General features: G+C 34.8%; 1 protein-coding gene across 2 annotated transcripts; it reads left to right on the top strand.

The window, feature by feature from the left end:
* The first annotated feature begins 389 nt into the window (after nt 1-389).
* On the top strand, nt 390-25,801 carry LOC135619070 (kinesin-like protein KIN-7K, chloroplastic). Of its 2 annotated transcripts, XM_065120682.1 has the most exons (25): nt 390-932; nt 1,154-1,248; nt 3,259-3,348; nt 3,937-3,989; nt 5,917-5,982; nt 6,882-6,935; nt 7,217-7,276; nt 8,864-8,942; nt 10,869-10,936; nt 12,440-12,496; nt 12,580-12,684; nt 14,380-14,484; nt 14,693-14,800; nt 14,885-15,016; nt 15,155-15,337; nt 18,521-18,703; nt 19,460-19,600; nt 20,402-20,521; nt 20,606-20,656; nt 20,773-20,820; nt 21,215-21,349; nt 22,298-23,056; nt 24,599-24,728; nt 24,816-24,923; nt 25,031-25,801. In XM_065120682.1, the coding sequence occupies exons 1-24, from the start codon at nt 601-603 to the stop codon at nt 24,899-24,901; spliced, it is 3,240 nt and encodes a 1,079-aa protein (XP_064976754.1). In that variant the 5' UTR covers nt 390-600; the 3' UTR covers nt 24,902-24,923; nt 25,031-25,801. The 2 variants fall into 2 exon arrangements, 1 of the variants encoding a protein (XP_064976754.1); XR_010489300.1 differs by lacking the exon at nt 25,031-25,801 and having other exon boundaries at nt 457-932; nt 24,553-24,728.

Below are 25,801 nucleotides of genomic sequence, written 5' to 3'. Positions count from 1 at the left end.
TCCTGGAAAGCGCCACCCCGTATTGTTGGAGCGCCCTGATGTCGAACAACAGGATTCCATTTGAAATTTGGATTGGAGAGGATCTTCTTACCGCCCTTTTTCCCACGCTCCACGGCGCCCCACCTCTTCTCGTCCGTAGAAGCATCACTTTTCGTCGACCCGTTCGTCTTGTGAAGGGGCATAATGGTGGGACCCACAGGTCCGCCTCCAATTACAACTCAGGTAGGTGCGAAAGTAACTAAACAATCGAGTAAGAGAATTTACGTATTGTCGACTTTGCATCCATACATAACGATCCACGTCGGCTTTGCATCTGCCACGTCAGTCGCACCTTCCATTTATATATGAGGGAGCAAATTACCCGTTCATTTCTTCACCCGTCGCTCGTGTCATCGCTTCCACCGACTCGACTCTTCCGCCGGAGTCGCCCCCTACATTGCTTCAAGAAGGGGCAACCGGAACCCCTCCTCCCCTTCTCTTTACGAATCCGGTCATGTGATATCATCCGGCCGTTGTTTGCTTCCTCATCTCCACTTCTTCTCTCCATTTCCACGTTCTCTCCTTGAGGGAGCGAGGGAGAGTTCTTGATCGCCGTCATCAATGGCGGCGCAGTACTCGTCGTCTAGGGGGCGGAGCAGCTCCCCTTTCAGCTACCGGAAGCCACCCTCAGCCTCTTCCTTCTCCTCCACCTCCTCCTCCGCCAACGGCCGCCCGATCCCCCGGTCTTCGCCATCGTCGGTGTCGTCCCACTTCCACGGGTCTTCCAATGGAGGGCATACAAGATTCGGGACCGCTGTCCTGGGCGGCGCGGAGTACTCCAGGGGGCGGGTGGCACCAGTAGGATTTGCGGCAGAGGAGCTGGTGGTTGAGCCAGCGGACGCGGGGAGATCTGGGGATAACATCTCTGTGACGGTTAGGTTTCGTCCTTTGAGGTAAGGGAATGGATCTGGAGTGCGGTTGCAGATCTGTGTTCTTGGATTAAGGGTGGGCTCGGAAGGTCTATTTATTCTATTTTATTTACTTTTCTATTCCTTGTTTTGTTGATTCTGGAAATGGGTTCTGGTGATGATCAGGCGTTCTTGGAAGAATTTCAATGGTTTCTCATTTAGGACGTTGAAATGTGTTTCGGTGACAAATTTGGCTGTAATTGCAGTGACCGCGAATTTCAGCATGGGGACGAGGTCGCTTGGTATGCGGATGGGGATAAAATCCGCAGCGAGTACAATCCAACCACATTCTTCGCATTTGGTAAAACTTCTCTGCTAATTGTTTTTCTTTTCATGGATGACATGCTATTTGCCAATCTAATTCCTCGCCTGTCTATCCTCTTTTTTGTTTACCTGTTGGCAATTGAATTCCATGATTTTATGCAAGGAATGTGCAATGTTTTTTTTGGAATACCTTTTTTTCAAAATTTTCTCCCTTGTCATGCTTGACAAATTAATCATGGCTATTGAAACTCACCCTAGGATTCTTTTCATGCATTAATTGTCTACTGACCGAGGTGGTAAATATAGTTCTTTTGGTAAGCCTTTGAACTTGTTTCAAGCGCAGTTTCTTATGCTTCCATTGACACTGTTCTGGACTGGAAACAGGACCTTTTATCTACTTGACACGTCAAATATGAAATTATTTATTTCTACATTTCTTTGCCAGGCTATGGTAAACTATGAGGGGTTGATCACTGTTTAGTTAGTCATTGAAGCTTGGTTCATGCATGAACGAACATAAGTGGTTGTGAATCACAGTATATTGTTCTTTGCATTATTTGGTTGTTTGATGTGCTTCCACGTAGTTTCTGGCATAAACTACTAAGACTTCATTTTTGATATCCTAAGCATGCCGATAATGCTTCTTTTCCCACTCCATTTTCATTCAACATTGTTCCAGTTTCTTTTTCTGTCTTTATCTTCTCTTTTGGATGTTACCCTGTTGCATCAAGAGAACTGCAAGATTGGACTGATTGCTATTACTATTATTTTTCTCAGACAGCTATCTGTACATGTCAAAAGCTTGGTGGAACTGGTTTACATATATTTTCCTTTTCCTCAGCTGGCTTGTTGGTTTCAAGGAATCTGCTAATCACCAATTAATGCAAATACATTATTGTGCATTGCTACTGCTGTTTCTGCTATGCTTTAGGCAGTGAATTACCAAGATTTCGACATCAACTTCTACCCTTCTTCACTCTAGGCCTTTTAGAGATCCTTGGAACAGAGGGTGGCTGGGCCTATTGATCCTGGTACATTTATAGTCGAGGTATCTCGTAATATAGGGGGTCTCTAATAGGTCACAATGTGAATCCTTTTGGATCCAATCACCCCTTGTTAACCTTTAATCCATGTTGATGCGAGCCTTAATACCTTATACATCAGCTTATGGAGCAACTGGATTCAGGTTGTTGTTTCATCATAATTCTGCAAAATTGGGTCTTGATCAACATTTTATAGGGCCGTGAACCAGACCCTTTTATGTGAATGTGGAAGTTCTCCTAATTGATCTGTACATACTGGTCACTCCTCTCTTACAAAACTATCCTTTATGAAGTTTATCATTGAAGTAAATAAAAGAATGGATTAAATTGCCACAATTTAATTTCAAATTTGTTAACACATAATGCTAATGACATTTTAGGGCCTTGGTTTACTGGTGCTGTAGGTGTATTTGAAGCTCTCTTTTGAATCTTTTAGCTTTTTTGGACAAAACCAGTCCTACCATGTAGCTCTACCAAGGTCTCTGTTTTGCATCAGATGAGGTTGGAATTTTCCCTTGAAAGGAATTTTTGCTCATCTTTTTATTTACAGTTAAGCTTTGATATCCTAATTTCTCAAAGATATTGCTAGTACTTGACTAAGAATACATGCAAAAGTTCTTTTAAAAATTTGCTTTTGCTGTAACATGCAGCCTTTTGTATGTGGAAAAAAAAATTATTCCACCATTTTCGTATCAATTTTTAGAATTGCAGAATTTGTTGAACAACAGAATACTGTCTCCTACTCTCCAATTTTGAAGTCGTGCATGCCATCAAGTTGTGATATACATACACTATCCCCTCTTTCAATTATGCTGTCTCCTACTCTCCAAATTTGAAGTCATGCATGCCATCAAGTTGTGATATTCAACACTACTCCCTCTTTGATAATATCCAAGAATTATGGAATGATATGACTAGCTGATACTAGTTTGATACCTTCCTTTAATCTTTCTTGTTATGTCTTGTAAAGATGTTACTGTGTAATATTTATTTATGTTTTGTAGATAGAGTTTTTGGTCCTTCCACAACTACTCAAGTGGTCTATGATGTTACTGCTCGGCCTGTTGTTAAAGCTGCAATGGAGGGCATAAATGGTATAGAAACTTGGTCATGTTTTTCATTGTTTAGCTGTAAGTAGTTGCCAAATATTTGAATGTTGAGATGCTTTAAAGAGAGACTTGCAATTTTGGAAGTCTCGCTATAAGTTTCAGAAGATGAACTTGGCTTAGATATTTGCTGTTTCTGTATCACTTTGTTGTGACACTAGGAAACTCTGATATATTTAAGTTTGCATGTTGCTTTACTTCACTAAGGGGTACATCTTTTAGAAAGCTTTAATCTGATTTTGGACCCCAATTTTAGGCTGCAGTTCACTAGAAACCTGTTATGTACTTACTAACAGTCTTGACAAGTTTATGTTTTGTCAATGAACTCAACCATGCTTCTATATTTATATACAACAGTTCTCAGCTCTAAAAATATGATTTATTTTGTTCTCTTCTCTGTAAAAGAGGTTTCTAATTTTTAATTTCTATCCACTTTTGTACTCATCAACTTTCCATAGGGTTGTTGCTTTTATACAAAATTTGATCCAAATCATTCATATTTAAGCAGTTAATTATATCTTCACTAATTATGACAAGTTAAATCTTTACTAACTATGACTCCACATTGACTTGTAGGGACGGTTTTTGCCTACGGTGTCACTAGTAGTGGCAAGACCCATACAATGCATGTAAGTTCACAGTTCTCAGATAGACTATAAGATAATGAAGTGTATATTTTTGCAGTCCTGAGCATTAATTTTAGACTATTTGTTAGATAATTAAGGAATATCTTCTGGTGCTTTCTCTGCCTTCTAACTCCTACAAAGAAACCTGCTACTAATACTCCTTGTTTTGAGGGATGATTAAAATTCAATTGTTATTGATTTTCTTGCTTTAAGAAACCAACTGGTCTATATTGCTTAAAGTTTTATTTATTGGTGCACATTTTTATCATATATCAGTTCCTTTTTTTTACGATTGGTTTGATCATGTAATTTGTATTTTAAGATAATATACTTTGTATAGATTTATTGTGTTGTTACTGGTGCCTTCATTAAAATGGGAGAAGAAGCTAAGCCATTGTGTCTAAATCTCATCTTGATGCTGCCCCTGATGAATCTCGTCTTCAATGAAACTGAAATAGAAATTGTTTTCACATTGGCAATATGCTTACAAGAGAGTGCTACTCGTGTGTTGCCAAAAATAGCAAAAGGGCTCACGTATGGTACCAAGATTTGGTTAATCCTAATTGGTGCCCTTGGTTTTAGTGCCCTTTAATTATGTTGCGGAATTGTTGGACTATTTCTCGCTTGATTCTGCTGTTAAAAAATTCTTATCCTTGGAAAGTTTGTGGGTCAATTTTTCATGGAGGAACGCATGGTAAAGAAAATTTTCAGTTTTTCACCTTATGCTTTAGGGAGCAGAACTTCCTATCTATTTCTCATGGATTTCATGTCTGGAAATGGCTTGCCATGTGTTAATTGTTTTTTTCTTCTGACAAACTGTTGGATTATTCAAGCTCACAAATTAGATTGAGTCACTTGTTTTGTCAGCTTGTGTTGCATCATATGCCAAAAACTTACTATTCTAATCACTTCTTCAGCAACTCAAATACACTTTCATTCTCTCCTATATAACATGTTGCTATAGTCACTTGATTGATTTTCACTTGTATGCCTTTTCGCTGATCTGATGAGAACATCAGCCTCTTTTTTCTCATGTGATTGATTTCTAGCTTCATCTTCTGTCAAGTTGCATGAAAGCAAGTATGATACATACTGGGTCCAGTGTAGGTTAATGTGTAGTTGCTCAGTAAAGCATATAATAGTATCAAAAGCAAAGAAAAAAGAACAAAGAAGAAAGAAATCTTGGAGAGGTATATAGGAGGAGAGAAAAAAGGATGGGTGAAAGGTAACAAAGGAAAAGATGATGCTACATCCACATAAATTTCTGTTAATTCATACTTTGAAATGGGTTTTTGGTCTTGACCATCAATTTAGATCGGGGTGGGCTATCTGAGATAACACAGTTCTTATCAATGAACTCCATTAACTGGATATGCAGCATCAAGAAAAAAAAAGGATCCAATCTACACAAGTTTTTGAGGAGGCTTCCAGTGAAGAAAATCCTGTGGAAATTGTCAACAAACATTATTACTTGAGATTCCAAATTAGGTGCAACATATTAGATATCCGGCCAGTGGCATCTAGAGCTAAGCTCAAATTCTTGATGTGACATTTCAATGTATAAAGTTACTTCAATGTATAAAGTTACTTCTCTTTGCAATAAAGTCATTTACTTCTTAGTTTCTCATGCTATATTCTCTAGTTCATCCTTTAAGATAATCCAAAATTTTAATTCACATGCTATTTTTTTGCATTCTCTAATATTTGTTGTTATTTATCTTCTTTATGTTTTATGAGTCTTGACTGTGAGACCACCTACAGTGGTTGGATAATAAAAGTTGTCCTTGTTTGTTACCTGTGGTAATTTTGAAATTCAGCATTTGACTTTTAATTTGGGTGTAAAACTTTGTGATATATTCATAAATTTCCAGGCACCTGAATTAATCTCCTTATTTGAACTTATCTTTTTTGCTGACATTTCCATTTATAGGGTGATCCCAAGTCTCCTGGTATCATACCACTAGCCATAAAGGATGTCTTCAGCATAATACAAGATGTATGTTATTTAGTGTTTTTGCTATTAGATTTAGCCAAGTATATATTTTTTAAATTCAGTCTGTAACACAATATCTGCTATAGTTTTCTAGTGAAATTGAGAACGTTTATTTCACCGTGGGTCAATAAATTGTTACTAGTTCCATTGCATTTGTAAAATCTATGTTCCAGTTGATGCTTTAAAGTTTATACATTATTTTGATACCAATAATTTAGTAAATAGAATAATTAGTTTTATCTAAGTGCTTATAATATTTAAGACAGCTTAATTTTAACATATTCAAAAGATTAGAGATGCATAAAAGCTCATTTGCTTTACTTTATCTTCATCTCATGGATTGAACAATGGAAGGTAGTTTCTCTATTATGTATTCTATTTTTCTAGTTCAATTGCTTTTTTATATGTTGAATATTTTTAGCAAAAGAAACTTAACCAGAGAGGTTGGGCAAGTAAAAATGTAAAATATATACTCTTGTGGTATCTGCACATGTAGACTTTCAAGTAAGCTAGGTATCTTATTCGAGTCATGTTTTAGATTTTGTGGAACATTATCTTTATGATGTTGCTGAATTCTGTATATAGAGACTAATTTAAGCATACCTTGTGTGCTGAATATTTCTTCTTTACATACCAAGTTTTCTTTTGAATGGTTCAATTTGTGTGATCGTAAAACTTGAGTTTCTTTGGCAGACCCTGGAAGAGAATTCTTACTCCATTGTAAGAGTGATGTTATTGCACAGAATGTTCTCTTTTGTTTTGATATCACTGAATTCTTATTTATAAAGAATATAATCTTAACATATTTTGCTTATTGAATGTTTCTTCTTGCAATACCTACTTGTTATTTTTTTAAAACAATATTAAATTGTGTGATTGCGAAGTTTGAGTTTCTTTGGCAGACTCCAGGAAGAGAATTTTTACTCCGTGTATCATACCTTGAAATTTATAATGAGGTAAGGATCTGTTCGATGATTCATCAAAGTGTCTTACTCATTTGTATGTTTGCAGTTGCTAATCCAGTTAAATGTCTAATCTATATATGATTGCTAGATTATTATTGTCTTATTGTCTAACTTGCCTGCCAAATGTATTGACATTTTGATGACAAAAATACTGTGGTGAATAATTCGCCAAACTTGAGTTTCCTCAGTTAATGCAATTTCAGATATTCTTTATATATATATATATATATATATATATAATTTTTTTGCTTATTTACTATCTTATATTGTAGGTTATTAATGACTTGCTTGATCCCACTGGCCAAAACCTGCGTGTAAGAGAAGATGCTCAGGTATGGAGAGCTATGTTTTTTTAATTTAAGATGATATACATATTGCTTTCACTATACAATTTAAACATGTTACCACTCTTTCTACGAGGTTATTTGGATCACTTTCTCATATCAGACATTCGTTGTATCTTCTTTAGATTTACAAGTCTAGATGGTAATAAATTAAATATTTTCTTCTCTTACCACTTGACGTAAATATTGTTGCATTTTATATTGGTGCACTGTCAACATATTTTTCTTTCCGTGAGGCTTGGGGTTGTATGAAGTTGTTGGTAATTTGTCCAATTAATTATTAATTCTTCTTGTCCTATCAATGATCTCTATCATGTTTTTTGTTATGAGTCAAGTTAATTGCATCCCCCCTTGCATATTTTAGTATTAATTGGGAGTGAAAACTTAATATTAAACAATTAAGAGATTCTTCTTATGAGCATAGAATTTGCATCTATAAAACCTATGATGGGAGAGTCTGGTTCCTATGATTCAGGACTCTGCATATGATCATGATCATCCATTTTAAAGGTCTTCCTATAGGCCCCCAAGAAACGAAAATGTTTTGGCTTTTCTCAGTATATGGAAGCTGTTGTACATAGCACATGCAGAAATAATGACTAGACCAATTTCTTTGGTGTATAAATAATGATGTGTAACCTGTAAAGTTGTTTGTCTAGTAATTTTTCTAGTATCATATTTTAGGCATTGATTGCTAGGTGCATCTGAATATGTACAGATCTTGTGTATATGGTGCTATGCTATGCTCGTAATATGCTTGGTTTGTGAGTTAAAGGTGCTTTTTTCTGTGGATTGTACATAATTTTTGTCTAATTGTGAGGCACAAAATGCTCACGTTTTGATGGAAGATAATGTGATTGTTGATAGGCTTGCCTTTTTTTTTCTTGGAACTTCTCCTGTACTTGAGCTACAAAGCTACTGAACTTCTACTGAAGGAATTAATCTTTGTCTTAACATGCGAATTAATGATTGTTATTATTTCTGACTTTGTATGATGCAACTGATTTTGATCACTCAAATTGGTATCATCGCATTCATATACCACAGAAGTTCAAGATTGCTCACTAATTTCTGAAAAACTGAAATATCGGTATCCTAAAAAACTCTACATTCTTGCATGAACCCATAAGTGAGCAAGTATATTTGATTGTACAGAGAGCTACTTGCATTTTGAGGAACAGCCTTTAGATGACTATTGTGATGATATATCGTATAATTGGATACGCGGAAACAAATTTATGTAATTCTTGCAATTCTTGAGTTTATATTATTAATTATCAATTTGGGAGTTAGATTTGAAATTGATAATTTTTTTTATCGGGCTGCTGGGAAATTTGTTTTTCCTTTTGAATTCCATATTTATGTTTTGCCATTTCTTAATGACCATCTGTTGAAAATTTCAATGTAACTTTAGATCTCAGTAATTTAGGTGAAGTTATATCTTTTTTATTGATGTGATTAGCTATTTTGCTGTTAGGTTAATGAATTTTAGTTTCTATTTTTTTTTCATTGTTTCTCATTACACTGATGTGAAACATTTCCTTTTTTCTTATCTAATGTGGAACCTTTTTGCAGGGTACTTATGTTGAGGGTATAAAGGAGGAAGTTGTTTTATCTCCTGGGCATGCACTTTCTTTCATTGCTGCTGGTGAAGGTGAAACTTTATCGACACTGATTCTGTTTCTTATCTGAATCTCTAACTAATACAAACAAAGTCGGCATATTGATGAAATTTCACCTAATGAAAACAAGGAAAAGTGCTTAACTAACATATATTCTGTGGCTATGTCCCACTCAAAGATGTGACCACTGTAACTTTCATTAAAGTTATACATTTCATTATCAATAGGGTCATTAATGTTCTATGTGGCTGCTGTTAATTATTTAATGCAATTTTTTTTTCTTTTATTAGTCTAGGCAGCCTGAAAAGCAGATTCATCATAACGTTGAAGTGTTTTGTTACCTAATGCAGATAATCTTTTATTCTGTCATACTGTTAAAACTATTGTTTTCTTGATTGAATTAATTTTTAGATTTTTGATCTTGTAGTTCTAACAATGGGTGTTTCTCTAGAACCTGTTCGATCAGAAAGTGTTTTGACATTTCAGATTCTGTTAGCCTCATTGTTTAACATTTACAGAAAGTATCCTTTTGGTTGCATTTTTGGAGCTGTTGTCCTTTAAAATGTTGGCACAATATGCAAAGTATCATGTTACAATCTAGATACTTCACTTTTTTTGGCCCTGTTAGTACATTTTGTGCAACATTTCCTGCTGTACATATTATTTTACGGTACAAAGTTATTTGGTGCAGCTAAGGTTGTGTAAGTGCTTTTTTTTTTCCCAAGGACAAGTGGTGAGAACAAGATTTGATTTAAGACCTTGCAATCTCTAAGGATCGTATTGATGGACTAATATATCATTGTATAGGAAAACTAGTTTCAGTATGATTGACTTACATGTTGATGCAACAAAAATAGACATCTGGAATATTTTAAGCTACAATTATCATGCCCTTTAGTGAACATGTATCCTTGTTTCAAAGCAAAAATTTAGTGAGTAATGCTGGTGGAGGGTCAAAGAAATTGAGTCTGTTTACTGTTTCTCTCAAACAGTGCATTCTGAGCTTGTGGATTTCTACAAGAAATACAGCCCATATCCTGTATGGTTTGGTGCTTTTGGAGCATTGCCGTTGCAATTAGGATTTTCTAGGAATAACTTGGATCATTAAGAGTGTCCAGATAGATCTAGCCTACTTTTTATTTAGTGTTTTGGGGTTTCCTTATAGCCATTTATTTTATATGTTATTTGTTTATCTGTAAGTTTTGGAGCTGCTAGGATATTACGGTCAATAGAATCATAAAGGGTTTACTGGTGCTTGAACACATTATAAACTTGCTAAGTATGTGGTCTCCCTAGGTGTCCTTTGTTATGTTTTTTCTTTGACCTTAATCCCAATGTGTTCTATGATGTATTATATTGAGTTTGGAATAGTGTAAGTTCCCTCATATTTCTCGGTATGAGGGTGTCGTCGAGCTTATTCTACTTTTTCTTAAAGTTCTGGTTATACTTTATACTTTTAGTTTGCTTTGACTAGCTATACTTATAGGTAAATTTCTTTTTTTTTCCATCACACTTAATTTGCCTCCTAACAACTGGATACCTCTATTTTGGGTATTAATTTGGTGTTGATAAGTATATGATCTCCTTGTCTGTGAATTGTCCAAAAGATCTGCTGTTTGAAGTTATTCTGCAGTCAAGTCAGAGCTATCTTTTGAAGAATTATGTGAACCATCACTCATGAAAGTTTTTGTCAATAAGAAGAGAAATAAAGATTACCAAAGTACCCTAAAGGCCTGATCAAGCTAGAACTACTTATCAAGCTTAATTATTTGTTCTCGGTATTTATTGCTGCATAATAAAATGATGTCTACCTTACTGTTACCTCAGGATAATTGCTTTTGGATATTCACTGGTTGCATACTTATCAGCTAGGTTACCAAAATAGCTTATAATTTTTTTTTTTCTAAATTTTTATGTAGCCATCAGTTGTTCTCATGATTTATTTGTGTGAATTTCAGAACATCGTCATGTTGGTTCTAACAATTTTAACCTGTTCAGTAGCAGAAGTCACACAATTTTTACCTTGGTATGTCAGTCTAACTGTTGGTATTTCAGTGTTATACTATATTCGTTATTTAGTCCAAACATTACTTTTAGCATCCTATCTTTATGTGCTTTTGTTTGCTTATCAAGTCATGCAGTTCTTTCCAACTGTCATGCTGGATAAATAGATTTTCTTGCTGGGTGAATTTGTCCTTGCCCAAATGTTATCATGATATTTTAGTGGGTGGATGAAATGAGAATAACTCCTATCCATGAATTAAAAAATTTAAATTCATGATCTTAAATTTAAAACTAATTACATTATAGAAATTCACACATAATTCTTGAAACATAGATATATCTAATTAAATAAATTATAATTATTATGTTAATCCAAAAATAAAAATTTAATAATTAAATCAATATTAAAATTCACTTAAGCTTAAGAGATCAATATAAATCAAATAATCATTCTAACATCACAATTCAATTATCATTATTTACTAATCATGAAAATTTAAAATTAAAACATCATTATGCATAAAAAAATATAAATAAAAGCTAATTAAAGAAATGATCCAACCTCTTCTCGACTATCCTTTCCTCGAGGTAATCTCCTTGGGAAGTCCTCTTCTCAGTCCTCCCTTTATCAGACTTGATGAGGAATGAAGGAGGAGTCCTCTTTTCATAGGAGAAGATGAGATATCTCCAAAAGATAAGCAATAATTTAATTTTTATTTTTAATTTTTTTTATTTTATTTTCACACACAAAGAGAGAAATATAATATTTATTTCTTATGGTTCACACACGAAAATAGAATGTAAACTATTTACATCCTAAAAATCAAATCACTCATTGGGAAATAAATCAATTAATAATTTAATTGATTAGCAGAATTCCTAACTTGTCCACATGATTAAGGAAATCAAAGTTAATCATTTCATTAACTATAGTACCCAAACATGAAAGTTAATAATAAAGCAATACATTATTTATAGTAATTAATTTATATTAAGGGAGAAATTATCGGTAATTACAACTTTTGTATATCATGATGATTTGGATGATCTGCAAATATTGCAGGTTTATAACTGATATAGAATCCCTTTTTAACCTTTACCAGTATATACTGATACATATAAGTCTCTTATTTATACATAAATGATGAAACTTGAAAGAACAATTTTGTATATAAGAAAGAAGCAATTTTCTTTAGTTCTGTTCCAAATTTTTGCACAAAGAAATGTGCAAAGAAGTCATTAACTCTTTTACTTCAAAATTTGTGAAACTTCTTTTGTGTTTGATAAAAAAAAATTGCCACACTTTTTCTGGTTAGAACTATAAAACTGATTTTCTTATTGGTTTACAGGCTTTACCAGTTTGACTTTCTTATTTGCTTATCATATTTGCTGTATAATCATATTAGCTACACACAATGATGAGATGTTGCTTTTGACTCTTTATCATGTGAAGCATTGTGTTGACTCTTATGTTGTCATTTTTTATCATCTCTCATTTACTTTGATTGAATGATTACTTACGCAGATGATTGAAAGCAGTGCTCATGGTGATGAATATGATGGAGTGATGTATTCTCAACTTGTAAGCTCTGGTTCTAAGCTTTAAGCATGTTGTGCATTTGGCTGACTTTATTGCTGTACCTGACCTATGATGTTCTTTTTCAGAATCTTATCGATCTAGCAGGATCTGAGAGTTCAAAAACTGAGACAACTGGGCTAAGAAGAAAGGAAGGATCTTACATTAACAAAAGCCTTTTAACTCTTGGAACAGTATGTGCCCAATATTATTGAATATTTTATGTTGAATGTTTCATTAACAACATTCACTATTCTTCCTGTCTGTTTTTATGAGTTGATTTATGATTCCTCTCTAGGATCTTTTAGAAATGGATTCCTTGTTTGACAGTCATGTCTAATGATTAGACTCTCATACATTCACTGCATACAATTACAGTCAATATACATTATGTAGGATTTTCAAGATGCAATATAATTTAGGAATCATGATATTACAAGGTTTTTAAGATCGGGATTAGGATCAAGATCATACTTTTTTTTCCAAGATCGACCTTTTAAAAGAATGGGATTGGAGGGATTTGCTCGGATGTTATGAATTTAAATAATTTAACTGAATTAGACACTATTTTTTTAGAAAAAACTAGAATTTTGCTTAAAAAATCAATAAATGATTTAATTTTAATTCAACCTTGACTTAGTTATTTCAGAAACATAAAAAATTGAAAATTTAATTCTCAAACACTTATTACCATTTTGACAAACTTAAATATTATAAGTTCATACTTACGTTCCCAATAGAAGTTTGCAACCAACCATTCTAGTTTTTTTTATATATAATTGCTTGTTTTGATGATATGTTTACTACTTTATATATTTTTATATCTCATAGAATAGTCTTCATGATATATTTTTCTGTATAGAATTGTCATATATTATTTTATTATTCAGATTATATAATTTATTATATATTGTTTATTACTGTTTATACATTATTGTATAATATATTAAAACAATATCAAATCAATATATATGCATATATATATATATATATATATATATCCTTTAACTGTATCTTAAGTTCTATTTATCACTAATTAAAACATATATTTAATTAAATCATTTCTTTAGTTCACTTCTATTGTTATTTTCTCCTTCTCTTTTGTTCTTTTTCTTTTACCTAATCAGGCATTCAATTGTTCCTAAGGAAGAGAGCCCAGGCTCAAACCCAAGCCCTTCTCCTCCTCACTTTAGTCATGGCTCGGTCAATTGTTGTATGCCCTTCACCTGCTTTGGCAAAATTTTCCCTATTGGCCCCAACTTCATGACGGGAACTCTGTATCATTCTCTCCTCTCTTCCTCCTCTACCACTTTCTCTAGTGGTTTTTCATTCCACTATCGGTGGATCTTGTGTATCCGATGGCTCAGCTGGTCCTGTAGCAGATTCTGATTCTTTTAAATTGGAGACAATCCAATGAGATGTATCTGGGCTTCTACTATTTTTAGGTGAATTCTGGACTGGGGCTTGCCGATATTGAATGTTCATGACAATTTATGTCATCAAATCAAAAGGAGCTGTGTTCTAATTTCACAAACCTTGGTGCCGAAAGGAGTAAATTAGATCAAAGTTACTTATTTGTTGGTTGTAATATGGCCTTCCCTGAGTTCCCTCTTTTTCACTTTAATGTAAGTCTGAACTAAATATCAGCATACACACTCTCTTTTGTGGTCTCATAAAGGCCATTTTAGGCCTACGAAGTAGAACCAAATTTTGCTTGAAAACATTGTAAACCTATCAACATATGTAGATAACATTGATATATCTGAGTAACTTGTTAATTTAGATGTGTTACACAATCATTGACATATGGTGTGTTGTGTAATTTGTAGCCGTTTGTGAATATTTGGTTCTCCAGTTATAAAACTAACTTTGTTGATAACTTTTTAAAGGTGATTGGAAAGCTTAGTGAAGGGAAAGCATCTCATATTCCTTACCGTGATTCTAAATTGACTCGACTACTGCAGACCTCATTAAGTGGCCATGGGCATGTATCGGTGAGTCTTGACTGGTCATATGCCTGATGATCATTTTTCAGTGTGCTCTGTAATGTCTCTAGGTGATTGTTATTTGTTTGGCTTGGCTTTCCATCATTACATCTCTCAATTTCCTTTTGCATGCAATTATCTGGTCGGACTCTTCCATATTTTAGCTTAGTTGTTTATTGAAGGTGAAAATTTCTTACAAGTATTGTGCATTGTGCAGCTCATTTGCACAGTTACACCTGCATCTGGTAGCATGGAGGAAACTCATAACACACTCAAGTTTGCGAGTAGGGCAAAACAAGTTGAAATTTATGCTTCTCGTAACAGGGTAGACACTCTTTTCTCTTTGGTTGGAAATGTTGATACTCTTATATCATAATGCCGATGAATAGTTTTGAGTTTGTCATTGCAGATTATTGATGAAAAGTCATTGATCAAGAAGTATCAGAAAGAAATATCAAGCTTAAAGCAAGAACTTGAGCATTTGAAGAAAGGGATGCTAAGTGGGGCCAGTCATGATGAAATAATGAGCTTGCGCCAGAAGGTAAACATTGAATATGTCCTCCAGATGCCTTAAGTGCATATTCTCTTTCATAGGACAAAGAATGACATTGGTCTCTACAAAACCTCAGACTTAGTTATAATACTTAGAAGGGATCATGTTTTTGTATTGTGCAAACAGCTTGAGGAAGGCCAGGTGAAGATGCAATACCGTTTAGAGGAGGAAGAGGAGGCCAAAGCTGCTTTAATGAGTAGAATACAGAGGCTGACCAAGCTGATACTTGTTTCTACCAAGAACTCTATTCCTGGGTGTTTAACTGATTTACCTGGGCATCAGCGCCGTCTCTCTTTAGGGGAGGATGATGTAAGTTCTTAGCTCCAATTTGAATCTATAATTGGTTTGATTCTTTAAAAAAATGTTTTTGTTTCTAAAGATTTTCCACACTGAACGGAATCAACATTAACATAATATACAATCTTTTTCTAGTTGCTGAAAACAATCTTTTATTGATTATGATATTTGCCATCCAGGATTTCACTTTTGACTTGTACATTAATTTTATTGCCTCATTATTCTTTTAAGTTTTGATTCTCTGTCTATTCATTGGGCTTTCTCTGTCCTTAATTACATATCTTGTGGCAACTCGATATCATTTTGTTAACTTGGATTGCTTAAACTTGGCTACCATACTTCTCTAAGGCGAACCATTATTTGAATCAGAATAATTTGAAGTTGGTATAGCAGAGTGATGCAGAACTAGACTTTCTATGTTACATGACTTACTGGATGAGAAATAATAAGTATATTAGTCAAGGAAAAAAGAAATAGTGAAAACTTATTCTAGTTATGTTGAAGAGGACTTGATGGTTGAAAGAAAACATGTTGGACTTGCTCTATATCAGTGATTTAAAAAGGCGCTCGGGCGAGGCGAGGTGAGGCCTAAGCGCCTCGCTTCACTTCCAGGCGGCGCGTTTCAAAGAGGCGCCACCTAGGCGCTCGCCTAAGCCCAGACGTTGGGCACTTCGGGCGAGCGCCTGGGTTAAATCAGGCGACCGAACCAACGTTTTAGGTCCGGTTCGATCTCCGGTGCTTTAGTTGGTTCAATCGAACCAATTAAAGCACCGATATTAGCTGTCGTTGCCCAACCCTAACCCTGCTCGTTGTCACTGTCGTTGCCGCTCCTGTTGCTCGCCGTTGTCACTGCTCGCTACTGCTGTCGCTCGCCGCTCCTGCTCCCGCTCCCGCTGTCGTTGCTCGCCGCTGTCCCCGCTCCCGCTGCCGCTGCCTCCTTACACTCCCGCTCCCGCTGCCGCTACCGCTTCCTCTTTTCTCAATCAGCACCCCCTTACACTCCTCTTCATTCTCCTTCTGTATACTGTTAACAGTATACTAATAATAATATTTTTATTTATTAAATTAATAATATATTATTTTGATTTTGTATCTTAGATTTTCTTAATTTAATAACATATTTTTATTTAAAATTTTAAATAATTATATTTATTAATTATATTATATATTTTTATATTTTAGTGCCTCGCTTCGCTCAGGCAAGCACCTAGCGCCTCGGGCGTTTTTGGACTTGGCGCCTTTTGGCGCTTAGCGCTTTTTAAATCACTGTTCTATGTGAATAAGCCATTGAACCTATGACTGCTATGAAATGTTTTAGTAGTTTGTTCAAGATATGGTCATCTCAAGGATTAGTATACAACTGAATACAAAGAACTGGTTATGCCAAGAATTTTCTTCCGTTTTTACAATTTCAGAAAGGTGTGGTTTCGTTTCATACCATTCCTCCTTCCTCACTGCTATCTCCTTTATAGTAAAAAATTAATTTTACATTGGCATTGTTTCTTATTTTTGTTCAAAGATCTAGGGCGGGTCCCATTTTTTCTCCAAACTGTCTTGCTCCTTGGGCAGCAGAATTTGATTTAGTTCTTTCCTTGATAGTAAGAGATAAACATGTTTAAAATTTTTATTTACTTTCTGCAAATTTCTAACTTGGTGAGAGCATTGTCAAAAAATTACCTTCACGAAATCTTTTGTAATCATTCTTTGTAACCTAACATGCTGATCTGTGGACCTAAGCTTGGTTAAAGACGTACTTAGAAATATCTTGTTACAGTCTTTCTCTTATGTAGTTATGGAGGAGCAAATTTTCTGGCCTTGTCTATCAATCCTAGCTCCAACTTAGTTTTACTATTTTCATTGACTTATTGCTCTAAAGAGAACTCATTGTGGGAAAAAATCCATTTAGCTAACCCCAACTTGTTGGGAATACGGGAATATGGCTTGTTGTTGTTAATTTCCATTAGAGTTCTTTCCCTTATGGTATTTTTGCTTCTACAGACTAGGCTTAAAATTTTATCACTTTAGTTTTTCCAGTGTTAAACATTAACAACCTATCTATAGGTTGGGTTCTATATAATCGTCTATGAAACAAGCAGAAGATCCTTGCCTGTATCATTTTTGGTATTTATAGTATTTTTGCTCCGGTGATATATGAAACGAATCCTAGGGTTAGTCTTTCACAAACAATACTGATGGTTGGCACTAACATCCAGGTTCCATAAGTTACCATGGAAACAAGGTTGCTCATTTGACTTAGACTAAGTGTCCATTCATTTGCAATATTCCTCTGTGGCAGAATTAAATGCATTTTTATCAAAACAAAGAAAGTTGCCTAAGATAAACAAGAAAATCTTGGGACATGATGACTTCAATATCCTTGGTGTCTGATTTACTATATTTGTGAGTGAGGGTGATTTGATCTTAATCAGATTCATTGAAAGACTTTAGTTGGTTTGCCTTTTTTCCAGATGCAATATTGGAGTTACTTTCATCAACCAATGCACTAGTTAATCCTCATATTTGAAACTTTGATGCACATTTCATATCACATGCTTTGCCTAAAAAAATGTAAATTGTGATTGTAGCAGAAAATCATGCATAAAAAATAAAGCAGCTTAAGTTGCATATCATAATGCACTGTTAGTATGGAATGCCCTGCAAAATGAAGGCCAAAGATAATTCTTTTGTGACCGACTTCGATGTACTTTAGCTCAAAGTTCACTTGTGGATCCTCAACTAAGTCTGTTCATAGAATAGTAAGTTGATGCTCCAGCATGGAGTCTCATAAAATGTTTTCTCTCAACAGCCACTTACTATATTATGACATTTCTCTACCCCACCTGTGATATTTTCCTATCAGCCACAAATATATCTGTGAAATATCATGCATGTCAATAATGGCTTTTGCTACACGAACACATCTGTTTAGTCTTGGATGTTTGTAGGAGCAGCTATATTATCAGATTATTTTTTATTATACCATATACATTGTAAAAATGCTTGCTATGCTAGATGCCCTCTCCAATGTGGATCTTTTATCATTTGACATTATTCTCCAACCTCTAGCTCATGATCAGTGTGTGTTTTGGATGTCATTATTAATGCAGTTCAATCATTATGACTTGGAGTGCCATTTTGTTTGTGGCTAAATTTTTGCATAAGTGTGATAGTGTTTGTCACAAATTTACTTTGCAGAAAATGGATATACCACATGAGCATTCTCCAGTTCTTGAAAGTGAGAGCACCCTGAATGGTTTTGTGGCTTCTGCTCTGTCAGATTCATTAGACACATTATCTGATGTTAAAAATCAAAGATATTCAAGTAATTTGAGTGAAGAACATTCCGCAGTCAGTGGCTCAATCACAGATGCAGAGCAGGTAATTGAACTTATTGTTGCAGTTATCGGTTGTTGCTGGTCCTCACTGACCTGTTCATTGGTTTCTATTGGAAATTAGCCTGGAAATGTGACTCTATCATTGTATAATCTCTTTCCTTTTTCTCTGAGCAAAATTCATTTAAATTTTTACACCATACGACGAATAAAATTTGCTGAGATGGTGTATATGTTTCCTTTTTTAATTATAAGATTTTGTTTCTGCCAAGTGTTTTCAATTTTCAAGTGAATTGTGCATCTGTTCATTGACTTCTGCTATTATATTGGTGTTAAAGATGATTGTTCTTGTGAATAGGAACAAATTTCCTTGTTCATTAAGCAGGAAGAAATCACAAATGTTTTTGGTTTTAATATCTCATGCATGATGCTATTGCAATAGTTTCATTTAGGTGCTTTTCTTTGGATTTCAGTTAAATCTGATAGCATACATTGGAAACTAAACAACCTGGCTATTGAGTGTGGATGAGGTTTGCTAAGACAAAATAAATTCCTTTTTGAAGGCCATGATGCTTATGGTAGATATTCTTAGATGTTTATTATGTATTTTTTTATGAGATATCGATCGTATATCTTATATATCTTTAGTACCCAGGGTTTTATCTGTATTGATGTTGGTAGCACTTACTTTATTAGCCTACTTTGGGAGACGAATTTTCATGTCATGAAGTACATTACTCCTGACCGCTGCTAAATTTGGTATACCTTAATTATGGTTGACTTGTTTCTTTCACATACACAGACTAGGATAACAATGTCAGATGAAATGGATCTCCTAGTCGAACAAATAAAGATGCTTGCTGGTGAGATTGCATTTGGTACCAGTACACTAAAGAGACTGATGGAGCAGTCCGTAAATGATCCAGATGGCACAAGGATTCAGGTACAGTTCCTATTCTTAAAGCTCATGTCCTTTCAGCTGGAAAATACTAAGTTGCCCTTGCTACATTCTAATACTATGTGTATTTTTTATTATGCTCTTGCATCTTCTGAGTTGGCTATAATTTGCTTAGATTTGGTTATTTTTCCTTGGTTATTGCTGTTGCAGTCCATTGTGATATTCAATCTATACCTGCTTCTAGCTAGATGATAAAGAAACTATGGAGCTGTCTTGTATCTTGAGTTGGTATTTCAGCAATCATGTCATAGGTCTTATAGAACTACCTGACATTGCAAATTGGTAATTGAATCTCATGAATTTTGAGTTGGGTCATAGGTTTATTTGAATTTCTTGGCATTTTACGAAGTCTCTCATTCGGTTAGATTTTCTATTTTTCTTCTCCTTCCATTTATTTTCCTATGTTAAGAGTATTAAAATTTATGATATTGCATCATTCAGCTAATGTTTCCAACTCGAGTCTCTTTGGTTTATTAGACCAGTATATTGCCTTGTTTTTTCTTTGTGATCACATCCATTGGAAGTTGTATTATGAATGTTCTGCTTAAGATCTGGTCTGGTTTTTACACTCTTTTCTTTTCTTTTGCCTCCTACAACCTCGTTTTCCCTCTAAGACTTTTTTTGTTGCCATTTTTGCCAATAGTTTCAGCTTGACCTAATTATTTACAGATTTGTCTTCACTTAACTTAGATAATTTAAAATCGACCTTTACTTTGGAAAATCTGCAAGGAGTTGTAACTTTTGTTTTACTAAAAGTTTGTCTCGGCATAACTCTATTTACCACAGATTGAGAATTTGGAGCATGAAATCCAGGAGAAACAGAGACAGATGAGAGTGTTGGAACAGCGCATTATTGAAAGTGGCGAAGCTTCAATGGCCAATGCCTCAATGGTTGAAATGCAGCAGGTATGCCATCTTCTCTATGCAGCTGTTTCTTTTTTTTTTATAGTTGAACTCCAAGTCACTCTTCAATTTATTTTCCACTCACAGACTGTAACGAGATTAATGACTCAGTGCAATGAGAAGGGCTTTGAGCTAGAGGTGATTTAACTTGAGTTATATTTTTAATGTTTTTAATCTATTGAACTATGTCATATATTTAAAATTTTCCTTTTTTATTCAAAAGCTGTACTATACTGTTACTATATTTGTTGCAGTTAAGATCAGCTGATAACCGTATCCTTCAAGAGCAGCTGCAACTGAAGGTTGGTAATCGGGTTCAATGTCCTGAATTATTGTGTATTTGTATAATTGACATACATTTTATTAGATAGCATGCAAACACCAGTTCTCATGACTCAGTTCGTTGCCCCAGCCAATGTAGTTCTCTCTTTCTTTTCCCTTGGTATGGCAAACAAAATATAACTATCACAATTCAAATTTCAACAGAAAAATTCACATACAAGGCATGTATTGAATCTAATCTGCTGGAATGGTATTCATTCATGTCAGTGTGGGAGATTTGAGCATCAACAATCTACTATTTAAATGTCACTGGGATAATACACTTAGCTTCATCTGACTTAATCAACCATTATATTTATTTTATATGTTTATTCTAAATTCCTTGCTAAATTTTAATCTGGATATTATACTCAGTGCTCTGAGATTAAGGAGCTGGAAGATAAAGTGCTTGTTCTTCAACAGCAACTAACTTCAATCAAAAATGAAAAACTGCATGAAGAACTTGGCACAGAAGAAATTAATGATTTGAAGAGTAAACTTCAATATCAGGTAATATTTAATTTGTTAGTGTTTACACTGTTTCATGCTAAGTTGGACTTCAATGCTTAAAGTATTGTGGTTTCTTGTCTTGTGTCAAGGTCTTTTGTTTAGTTTAAAAGTGCAATAGCTTTCTTTTATTACTAATGATAATCACATGCTTTACAGTATATGTGCATGTGGTTATTGTTAATGGCGCACTCATGCTTTATAGGCTTCTTGGTTATGTATGATTTGATCTGCTGTTGCTTGTCCCAACCACTTACCTGCTTCATGGGCATAAAATGAAGTGGCCAGAGGATTTTCATGCATGTGATATAGGCATTACAGATACCCTTTGCTGTACACAGGTTGGTTATTTGTCTTGCAGACCTCATGTATCAGAAGGATGGATTAGTTTATTTTATATTTGGTTGTAGTGTGGAATTATATGCAGGTAATTGGGTCGTATGATGCAAATAAGCACTCATTTTTATTAAGTTTTGAAACTGCAACGCATAGGTTGTCCTTTTTCTAACGGTTCTTCTACTGTAACTTTACTGTTTTTTAATTTCTCTTTGATGTCTAGATGCAGCTTATTGTGATTCACAATAAACTAAATGTCTTTGATTGCTTTACTTAACAATAAATGGCTGGCTTTGTGCTTAGTGGTCTCTAATCTGACAACAATAGCTGACCTTAACAATTGCTACATCTCTTTCTATGTGCTCATGTACATGCCTTTGATAATTTTGCTGCTATTGTCCGCAAAGTTGCTAGTCCGTATGTGTTTTCATATACCAGTTATTAGATCTTTTCAATTCTAAGCATGCCACATGAGATCAAAGCAGGGAACACTCATCTCTTTTGGTTGTCTCATAATGCCAATCATTTTTATTCTTTTCACTTTCTTTCCATCATACTAGGTCTGCATACTTCTTTTGGCTTTAATAAATTAACTTGGTCAAAATGCTTTGACAGGAGGCTGAGAATGAGAAACTAAATCTTGAACGTCATCAATTGATCAAAGAGAATCATGGTTTGCTTTCACAGAATCAGAAATTAGCTGAAGAAGCTTCTTATGCAAAAGAATTGGCATCTGCTGCTGCGGTTGAGCTCAAGAATTTGGCCGAGGAAGTAACAAAGCTCTCACTACAAAATGAAAGACAGGCTAAAGAGTTATTGGCTATTCAAGATTTAGCTGCTTATTCCAAAACTGCTAATGGTACCATCCGTAGGTTTTCTGAAAGCAAGAATGATGGGATCAAACTAGGAAGAAAAGGCCGGCCTCCTAGTAGAAGTGGTGATGCTGGAAACACAGGATCTGATGATATGGATAACCGGAATCTTAATCTAGATGACATAAGGATGGAATTGCAGGTCAGAAAACAAAAGGAAGATACTTTAGAAGCTGCTTTGGCTGAAAAAGTGCATCTGGAAAAAGAATATAAGAAAAAACTTGAAGAAGCAAAGAAACGAGAAATATCATTAGAGAATGATTTGGCTAGCATGTGGGTGCTTGTTGCTAAGCTGAAAAAAGGTCCCTTATGTACATCTGAATTGACTGCAGATAAAAGTTCTACCATTTTGGTTGATGTTTCAGATGATCTTAAAATGAACAATGATGAACACAGTGGTTCTCTTCATCAGGAAAGACAAGCAGTAGATAGTTTGGAAAAGCCAAATAATGAACAATTGAACCAAAATCAGGAGTTGGAACCTTTGCTTGTTCGCTTAAAGGTAAGTTTCAGCTTTTGACGTATTTATTCCTAGATGTGAAGTTTTTCTTCTACTTGTTAGTAATTGATAAGTGGCATATTCAAATTCACCATTCTATCATTAGATGTTGGATAGCATTAAAATCTATACCTGCCCAGCACAATCTGTTAGATCTTGATTGTCAGTTTGGATGCATTTGACTTGATAATGGTATGCGTCTAATTGTTGCTAATATCGCCTTGCCTGACGTTATTATCTGATAATGGTAGTGATCACCTGTCTTCCATGTAATAAATTGCTCCTTTTTTATTTGCTTTGATACTCTAGTAATTGAATTATTCAAATTATAAGGTGAGATGAGATCTAATCATATTTTGTTTACATTTGAGGCAAGTACTTTGAATTATCATCTCCTAAGTTTGTCCAATAATATGGTGTCAGCTATAGAGCATAGCTTGATATTTGAGGTTTGATAAATCATTGCTTCAAAATCCTGATTAGTGCTAGTCAACCTGGCATCAACTATTTCAAGTTGGTGCCACTTTGCATCAAGGCATTTTTTGAATTTGTGTGCTTGTCTGCATGCCTAGTTTGCTGATAAACTGTATATTTTATTACAATTTTGAGCTCATTAATCATGATTGAGGTGCTAGTGGTTACTGTTGATAGTTGCAAAAGCAGAGGAAGAGTAAAAGAATATTGTAATATGATTATGCTGGTTTTGTTAATAGATCATGGGCTCCTAAACATTGAAAGAGAGGTCGATGTGTGGTAGAGGGTTGAATGATACAGAAGGACAAGATGGTTGGTGGTTGAGCTAGCAAAAGAGGTTAAATTATATTGGATTTTTTTTTTGAAAAATTTTAGGAAGTTTTGGATTGTCGAGTGTTTGTAATCTCTTAAAAATAAAATAAGACATATTTCTCTTAAATCTCATATGTAAATTTTTTGGGTCTAGTCATAATTACTAACCAAGGCTGTTTTCATAATACATGGATGACACACAGGGTACACAGAAAAGAACCAATCTAACTTATTCCCATGGGGGATTGGGAGGTGGTGGTGCTTTCTACATCACTTCATCAAAAGTGCAGGCCATTACCCATCTTTTTGGCAAAGAGTATTGTGATAATGTGTAAATTCTGTTAGCCATAATAAATAGTATGGTGTGAAAATGCATTTTGACCATATCAACGGTATTGGACTGTGTTAGGAGGACATTTGACCATGTCGAAGGGTAACAAAGTGGGCATTGACATTGTTTTTCAAGTACCTAGGTGTTACTGTTTTTCTGTCACAAGCATAAACATAAATTACTAGAAAAGAACAATTACTTGTAAAGTTAATGGATTTCAGAGAAATACAGCTTACCCCAAACTACTGTATCATTATCATGTTATGCCCATCATTTGTCACAATATGGTATTGCAGCTATACTAGGAATGGAAATTTTAGGGTCTCAACTTCGACAAATCATGGATAATAGATATGGATAACCAGTTTACAATCTGTTCCAGGAATCATGGATAACAGATATGGATAACCAGTTTGCAATCTGTTCAGGCCAAAATTCAGGAGATGAAGGAAAGAGAAATTGATTCTTCAGGGACTGGGGAGACAAACTCTCATGTTTGTAAAGTATGCTTTGAATCACCAACTGCTGCAGTACTTATTCCTTGCCGGCATTTTTGCTGTAAGCACTTCCATTTACACCAGGCAGTTATTTCAGCAGTTGTCTTGTTTTGTTTGGCGATTAATGGTCTTTTTGGCATTGAACCAGTGTGTAAATCTTGCTCACTCGCCTGCTCAGAGTGCCCTCTTTGCCGCACTAGGATTGCTGATCGTATCATTACCTTCACTTCATAAGTAGTGACCCTCCTATTTACAGGTATTTCTTACATTTCCTTGGCATTTGTTTTGATAAGATAATGAGCTGTTAGCTCTTCTTGTTATTTTATGCAACTTACATTAAAACTGTCTTTCCTTGTGTGTCAGGTCAACTACCTTGTTGCTTTTGCTGTACAATAAATTTTCTTCATCAGTTTTTAGAAGGTGCATGCTCTGTTGTTTTTAGAAGGTTCTACCTTGTGGGAACTGCAAATTCTTTTCGTTTCTAAAGGCAAAATGTCTCTGTCTCCATATTTGTCCATCTTGTTCATATTATAAGGATCTTATTGTTCTGCAAGCAAGCACATTGATGAACCAACCCACTGGAAGCTGTGGAGATCATCTATAAGAATTTACAAAAGAGAACATGCTATGGGAACCTGCTTGTTCCCATGTGATCACAGCACCTGTATGCTCCTTGTCAAATCATCATATTGTAGTTAGTTGGTGGTCGAATGAACACTGTAAATGGTCTGTAAACACTGTAAATGGTCTTAAAAGGAAATGCCATTAGTGGTTGTAGCTACAATGCTAAAACAATGTTTCTGTCTGGGCTTACCATATTAGTGCAACTTATATTCAGAGTAATGCTACCAAATTCTCACAGACAGTATATAGTAGTTTCAACTTTATAAAGCTGATATGCAGAAAAGAAAAAGATGTTAGTTCAAGGTCTCAAGATGAATACAATAATATCCAAACTTGAGGATATTATGATATTCATTGTGCAGAAAAAGGAGAGGAGAGAAAAAAAAAGACGGCAACACTACAATCTGTGCTGAGGTTGACGAAAGCCGCAGCAGCATTACAAAAAGCTCTTCTTCTTCGGAGATGAGGTGCAAAGCTGATGCCTGAGGCACTCCAAAAGCTAAAAAATAA

Source organism: Musa acuminata, chromosome BXJ2-8, assembly GCF_036884655.1.
Source record: "Musa acuminata AAA Group cultivar baxijiao chromosome BXJ2-8, Cavendish_Baxijiao_AAA, whole genome shotgun sequence".
NCBI classification, from domain to species: Eukaryota; Viridiplantae; Streptophyta; class Magnoliopsida; order Zingiberales; family Musaceae; genus Musa; species Musa acuminata.
Note: the sequence above shows the minus strand (reverse complement) of the source record. Positions and strands in the feature narration are given on the sequence as shown.

Bases quoted from the DNA above. Each gene is read 5' to 3' on its own strand.
- LOC135619070 (XM_065120682.1), top strand. From the start codon at position 601: ATGGCGGCGCAGTACTCGTCGTCTAGGGGGCGGAGCAGCTCCCCTTTC. The intron at 3,990-5,916 runs GTAAGTTCACAG...TTCCATTTATAG, and splicing joins GCAAGACCCATACAATGCAT to GGTGATCCCAAGTCTCCTGG. The intron at 12,685-14,379 runs GTATGTGCCCAA...AACTTTTTAAAG, and splicing joins GCCTTTTAACTCTTGGAACA to GTGATTGGAAAGCTTAGTGA.